At 35.8% G+C, this 7,500-nt stretch overlaps 2 protein-coding genes across 3 annotated transcripts in view; one reads left to right on the forward strand and one right to left on the reverse strand.

The window, feature by feature from the left end:
- The window catches only part of LOC122251247 (heme A synthase COX15), an 8,688-nt gene extending 2,042 nt beyond the window's left edge, over window positions 1-6,646 (reverse strand). Inside the window, exons 1-6 of the mRNA XM_043012993.2 lie at window positions 6,457-6,646; window positions 4,800-4,959; window positions 3,224-3,356; window positions 2,541-2,727; window positions 1,607-1,786; window positions 683-758 (exon numbers count right to left, since the gene is read on the reverse strand). Coding sequence (XP_042868927.2) covers window positions 683-758; window positions 1,607-1,786; window positions 2,541-2,727; window positions 3,224-3,356; window positions 4,800-4,959; window positions 6,457-6,501 — 781 coding nt within the window. The 5' untranslated portion in view covers window positions 6,502-6,646. The remainder of the gene's footprint in view (window positions 1-682; window positions 759-1,606; window positions 1,787-2,540; window positions 2,728-3,223; window positions 3,357-4,799; window positions 4,960-6,456) is intronic.
- A 412-nt stretch (window positions 6,647-7,058) lies between these two features.
- LOC122251243 (uncharacterized) overlaps window positions 7,059-7,500 on the forward strand; it is a 9,035-nt gene continuing 8,593 nt past the window's right edge. The window contains exon 1 of one of the 2 annotated variants that reach the window (XM_043012987.2): window positions 7,059-7,196. The gene's annotated coding sequence lies outside the window, so the exon portion shown is untranslated. The remainder of the gene's footprint in view (window positions 7,197-7,500) is intronic. The other variant, XM_043012988.2, reaches the window with a different exon arrangement.

A 7,500-nucleotide genomic window follows, 5' to 3' on the forward strand; every position in this document is an offset into this window, starting at 1 on the left:
CACATCTATCTACTTATTATTTATTTTCCCTCAATTTCTATTCTACTTATTGTTCCTACATGTTAGTACATTTTCTTTCTATCTGAATATTACTTGACCCACTAACGACGGGGCTGTTTTGACTCCGTCTGGACACATCGCCCTGGTATTTCAAAATGAGCAGGCCAAACACCTCAAGCTATTCGCCTGCTGAGGCATGCCGGCCATACAAAAAGCCATGATGTGATATCATGTCCCCAGTGGGAAGACCAGCCAGGCCATGAAGTGATATCACATCATCTTCCTAAGCTTTATATTATTTCTGTACAAAGATGCTATGTTATGATGGAGTTTTCTTTGCTTAAAATATTGTATAAGCCAATAAACTGCCAGCAAATTTGATCATTATTTTCATTTGACACAACAAATTGGATGTCTACATAAAAATACGGGCAAAATCAAACAACCTAAATAAGTGCTAAAAAAGATCAATAAATCCTCAACATCATATACTTATTGATGGTCAAATGTACAAGACAAACAAGATAGATAAGTGCTTTTTAAAAATCTTTCAACCAAAGCGTAAATATATAAATATATGAACAGAATACAAGTCATTTAGAAAACCCTCTATCTCCATTTGAAGATGGTAAGTGTATAAGATTTGAAGAATTCATTATCTTTTCCCCCATTTCCTACCAACCTGAGAGAGCTGTGAGGAAGACCCATCCTTTGGTCATGTGGGCAAACTTGCGGTACTTCAATGCCTGGGCTGAAACCTGGAAGTTGAATGGATTGAATGGTTTACTTTCTTTATTCTTGTGATCTACTGAATATTCATAGGAAATATACTTTTTTCTTAATGTGAAAAATATGAATTGCATATGTACACATTAATTTGTGGAATCCTGTGTTCATATATAAAATTTAAAATTCATTTCACAAAAAAATGTAATCAAAATTTTTTTTTTTTTTTGCACTACTACATTACCAGTCATCAAAATCTTCAATTAACTGCTATTGTCATGTGAGAATATCCCCTTGTGTAATGAAGAATATATATAAACATCTTCATCTCTGAATGTAAATGTTATCTAAAGAAAACAGCTTTTCTCCCACTGCTTGAGATGATCTAATTAGGAATAAGAACTTGGATCAGAATTAGGAATATGAGTAGGAAAACAATAATGAGACTGTGCAGTGCAGAACTCTCTCATCCTGACTTATTCACAACAGATGATGTCATTGGAATTTTTCCCATGTGAAGGATGATGTCCTGTGATGTCAGTCATGGAGTTTCACTTTATATGCACATTGTATATAGTTACATTTGCAAATTCACATTGTAGATGCATTTGTATTTACATATAATACTTGACTTTATCAAAATATTTTAAAAAATACAAAACCTCTCTTTGTCACCCCTTAGAACAGTGTGGGTGGAAATCCTTCTAAGAGGTTCAGCAAGGCTTCATTGCCTGGAGATATCTCTTGGGAGGAAGTTGCCTGCATTTGCTATATTGCTGGCAGGAGCAGAATTAGGCAAATGTACACCCTATTGTGAGTGGATTAACAGTCTGCCCTTTTCCTTTTAACCCTTTCCTTTAACCCCAAACTATGTAATTACCTGCTTGAGCTTCTGTGCCGGATAAGTGACATCCAGAGCATTCCACAGGAAGAGGCTGTAGAGGACGAAGGCCATACCCAGGTGCGACATGAGGCGGTACTGGGATACTCGGGGCACATCAGAGGGGTCCTTGAAGCGATCCTCCAGACCAGATTTAACCATGTACCAGCCCAGGAGGCCCTGTGGAGTTAATGGGTAGGGGTGAAGGTGGTTACACTGGCGAGTTAAAGAGACTATATAATGGAAGTGTTTAAAAATAAGAATACAGTAATAGTGAGTGTGCAAATATCATACCTATCTATTTATCTATATATCTAATATCACTACTTGTTTCATATATCATTATCATTTATTTTTAATATTTGTTATTGAAATTTTATATACAGCCCAAAAAAACATTCCAATAGTTGTCGGACATTTCCTTATCTCAAATCAAAATTAACCCACTGGCTCCAGATGACAAGATATCACATCATGCGAATATTTTGCTCTTGCCAGATGACATCTAATCATGTCTTGATCTCTCCTTCAAAGATATGTTTTACATCGGTAGGTATGTACATATTCATAGGAGTTTCATTTGCATAGACACATTTTAATTCACTTGTGAAAATAAAGTAAACAAATACAAAAGCCTCCAATTATCACTCCTTTGAGGCAGGTGGGTGAGAAGTCATCATAAAGGCAAAGCATGGCATCGCGCCAGGAGAAATCTCATGCTTAGTCACTGCGCGCACTTGTTACCTAGCAGGCAGCAGCGACAATACACAAATATAAGCCCTGATGTCAATGGCTTAATTCAATATCTTCAATACTAGTATTAATAATAATAATAATAATAATATTAATAATAATAATATAAATAATAATAATAATGACAACAATAATATGCATAAAACAATATCATGACCTATTCAATAAAACCAGCACAAACCTGGCAGCCAATGAGGATCCCACAAGCCAGCACCCTTTTCTTCATAGCGCGTGTGAACCAACCCTTGTGCCAGAAGTATGCAGCGGGCAATAGGAAGAAAGTGCCAATGGTGCGACCCCATTGCCTGTGCCCGTACTCCATCCACCAGATGAATTTGAACTCTGAGAGGCTCATTCCCTGGTTCTTCCTAATGGATAAGAATGAAGAAAATGAATATCAAATGACATTTAATCTCTATAAAAGCAGGCTACTTTTCAATTTAATGTTCTCAAGCTTTTATATTTTGACAATAATAAATAGATAGAGAGCACTGATTTTGTGGGGCTAAAGAGATGTAAGAGAAATGTAATTTTGCTTATAGCTACCATTTTTTTCATATAACAGAATGGTGGAACAGAAATGGTTTATGGATCTTCACCTGCCTTTCAATGCTTAAAACTAATTTCATTTAAAGTACTGAATGATTTTCAGAGACTGGTATAACAGCTGTATAAGCTTAGTATAAGAGAAATCATGAAAATTTTATAATGTCTAATGACACTGTTCATGAATATCTTATTTAATCAAATTATAATAATTTTATGGAAAACACAAGTCCCTCTACACAAAAAATAATACATATAAAATACAATAAAGAAAAATTGCCAAAAATACAGAGAAACCAATATTTTTCTTGTGCTTACAATTTGTATTCCGGGAACTCTTGATACTGGGCAAATTCGCGCTCCCACTCCGCCTGTGTTAGGGGAGGTCGTTTACCAAAGAGATGCCAGTCAGTCATTGATAAACCCGACTCTGTCAAGCGTGTCAGACCTCCTGTGGGAAAAAGGGAGAGAGGAAGATGTCATCCACAAGTTAAAAAAAGTGCAAGAGTTCTAAGGTACAGATATTTCAAATCTTAAAAAAAAAAATACTGTAGATAAAACATAGAAAGATGCATACCAGTGTCATGGATTTAAATGCTCCTGGGTAATAGACACACCAGAACTGGGAGTTCCTTGCTGGCCATTTGGATACATAATTTCTTTTTATGTTTTATGTAACTGATGACATATATTGCAATTTATTTCATTTGACTTTGATATGTTAAATTATTTATATTCATGCATAATTATATCTTTTTAGTAGATTATCAATGTTTATTTTTTTCTTGATACTAGTGAACTGGCATTTAATCAATTTTTTAAAATTCAATTCTGAACTTATTGCATAGGCACAGGCACAATGTTAAATAGTTGTATAACTGATAAAAAGATAATATACATATCCTATCTACTCTTAACCCAATCCCGACGGGCCCGGCAAGAAGTGGCAACCCCCTATGCCAGGCCTATACCATATTGCATTAGGAACGTCACACTGGTGTGTCGCCCGGTCATCGGGCATTTAGCTGTGTCACACGGGTGTGACAAACCGTCATCATAGGGTTAATCTGTATTGAGGATTCACTTGTTTACCTCATTCTTTAAATTTTCAGAAAAAAGTTACCATTTCTATCAATTTTACTATTGATTTTAATGTCATTTCTAAAATTCTCCTTATTATAACATTAACCCACACAGGACGGGTGGTACAGCATGTGTACCGCGCATTCAAAAGCCCAGTTGCCGGGCGGCACAGTATTGTGCCGGCCATTCAATTGATTTAGGCCTAATAATTCGAACGCCCCGGCATTTGGACATTCAAGGCTAGAATTCCCCCGTCGGGAATGGGTTAATAACAATGATAATAGTAATAATAAAAAAAAAAAAAATTCCCCCAAAAAATAAGAAATAAGGTAAACAACTGACCAGTCACTTGAGGAGCCATCTATCTTAAAAGAAAACACTGTACCCACTGAAAACCCAGTGTCATGGGTTAAAGGGAAATTGTTTGAAAGTACCTGACAACACAAACACTCCATCTTTGAATCAAATATGCACACTGCACTTCAAATAATTTTCCTTTTTTTATAAATCTTCCTAGCTTATCAAATCAAATAATCTGGACATAGCTCCTGATGAAGTTCTTTGTTTAAATTTCCTAAAATAAAAACATTCTAACATGAAATAATAAATCATAAACTTACTCAATCATCTCTGTGTTTTAAATGAGTAAAAAGAAGATATAACTAAAGATTTACAAAAGAAAGAAAGAAAGAAAGAGAAAAAAAAAACATATATAAGGAAACTAAAACCTCAAAAAGGGCAGGCAAGTATACGAGCCTGTGCAGCACTCAGCCACAAACACACACACCAACACCAGGCCCCACACACTCACCTATGACAACAGCTCCAAAGACCATTCCTGAGCAGCCAAAGAGCCATCTCCCGACCCACTTCTTCCCCACGGCCGGAATCTCTTCGATGGCTGTCTTCTGGGCTGTCTCGGCTGCAACTGTCACTGATGTCCTTGCAAGGACTGGCCGGATGTGGGATGCCTGTCATGGTATAAGGTTTCAGTAGGATTTCATGACAAGAATTTAAAGAGAATAATAAAATTCACACATAAAAAAATGCTTGTAATGAAAAAATGGAGAAAGGTGTAAGAAGAAAAAAACAAAGAGAGAAAAAAAAGGACAAACTGAAGAGAGATAATAAAACATGGGTTTAAGGATTTTTAATGGATTAAAACTTCAGCTGACAAGAATCAGTTTCCACATTATTGTTGGATAAGAAAAAGGGGTAAAAAGATGAAGGAAAAAAAAAGATGGTATGAAAAGATTTGGATTTCATGATTAACTCAAAATTTCACTCAAAAACTGAGTTCACTGTGACAAATGTAGAAAAGGTATGAATAAGACCTAACATGTAATTACTCATGTGCATTCATTTCTTTAAAAGAGATATACAGCATATATTAAATCTTTCAAATAAATATACAGTGTACATTACATATATATATTACATGTATAAACAATTCTACTCTTCAACTTAATGAGACTGGATGTGTTTGCATGCATGATGTTGCAAGCTATATATACAGTATTGCAACCACATTTAACAACAATTTTCTGATTTTTGACAGCAAATGTTGTATTTTTCCTTCCTGAATGCTAATTTATAATAAATCTATCATTCTAAATTTATATGAAACCATGTTATTAACCCATTCATGCCAGGGGCATTCCAGCCTTGAAAGTTGCAATGCCGGGGCTCTCGAACGCATAGGCCTAAATCAATTAAATGATCAACGCCGTATGCCGGCAACCTGCAAACGGGCCTTGAATGCGCGGTACCCATGGTGTACCACCCGTCGAGAGAGGGTTAACAATATAAAAATCACTTCCCAAAAATATCATAAATTCAGAATAGATAAAAAGTAATTCTAACATATGACAATTTTACAGTGAACAACTTTTAACAAATGTTTAGAAGACATCCACATGTCTGCCACTGGCTGTTTGGTACTTGACACAGCTCTGCATCTATCAGCAAATGCCAACAAGCCTCCGCCATGTATATTCTAGCAAGACAGAGCTTGTAAATGCCCTGGTAATTTACTATCAAATAAGGAGCCAGTTCAAGCTGCATCTTGTGAGAATTTAATTGGTGGAGCCACTACTATGTTATACTTATAATTACTAGTTGGAAGTGGGTGTGCAAAGAACACAACAAATATAATTATGAAACAAAAATCCAACCTTGAAAACCACATTAGGTGTCTTCTAAACAGTTACCTAAATAACATTATAATTCAAAATGTAAAGATAAACTACCAATTCCCTTGAATCATGTTCTCAGAATTATGATATTTTACATATTTTTCTCTAAGGATTATGATACAAATTGAGTTCAGCACATAAAAATACCACTCTCAGCTTGATTTCCGGAATCAAGTAAATAACACCAAAAGAAATTGACGAATATACACCGATTATATATCATTGCATAAACCTAAAATTCCGAGTATTAACAAAAATACAACTCCTGTTCACCTTCAAACCCCGACAAAACCTCGAAGCCAGACACAGAGCACTCATGATTACTGTGTCTGTATTATCTCTCTTGTTCTCCTTTCTTCGTCAATAGCCTTCCTCCTGTTGCCTACTTCCCCCTCGAGATGCGCTCCTCTAGCTCTGTCACTCGCAGCACCAGTCTACCAGACCGCAGTCACGTAATGATGTAACTCCGCTGCGGCCGTTCTTGTAGCCACGGATTTACCTAAAAGAACGAGGGATATGTGTGTGGTTTTGCATTTCTTTTTTTATTCGGTGGTTGTTAGTAGATCGGTTTTGGGGTTATTTTTTATGATGTGTTTACTTTGTCTTGATACGATGCGTGGGGTCTTATTTGAGAATATGATTAATCGTTGGTTATACAATCCGGATTGATTGATAGGCACATATGGATGTATTTCTTATAGATTTTCTGTTTTTCTTTTCTTTGGGTGTTACCAGTGAGAAAAGGAAAATGATATACAGCATGTAGGACTCCACATAATATTATATGGCTCTGTCGGAAAATATACCAAATAAATTATACAATTATGATATAACTTGTCTTATGTAATAAGATTATATTTAATTTTATTTTTTTCTCTCTGATGCTATCATTTCCATTATATCAAAATTCTAACATATTAAGGCATGTAAACACATTTACTTGCAGGGAAAAAATAAGTCCGTTGTCCATGCGGCTCATGTAAACAAAAGCATCGTTTGAGCAACTCGCACAGGTGATGTTTGTGTTGTGTTTTATTTAATTTTGGTAAGAATACAAAGCTACTATTCAGGAGCTTCAGAAAAAAAAAACACGACACATCTTACTGAAAAGCTACTAATGATAATGGTATCAATGCACTGCTCATTGTGCATACTGTCGATTTTGAATAGTTTTAACCCACGCCAATCAAATGTAGTGCTAATTTTGGTCCCGGTAGCTTGGAAGGGCTTGAATTGGGCAAAAGGCTCAAAGATGAACACACGCTATCAGTCCACTTGCACCAGTTAGCTTAGCTGCTGCGCCTATCACCACAGTTT

Source organism: Penaeus japonicus, unplaced genomic scaffold (genome assembly GCF_977035675.1).
Source record: "Penaeus japonicus unplaced genomic scaffold, GWHDUDI00000001_assembly GWHDUDI00000036, whole genome shotgun sequence".
NCBI classification, from domain to species: Eukaryota; Metazoa; Arthropoda; class Malacostraca; order Decapoda; family Penaeidae; genus Penaeus; species Penaeus japonicus.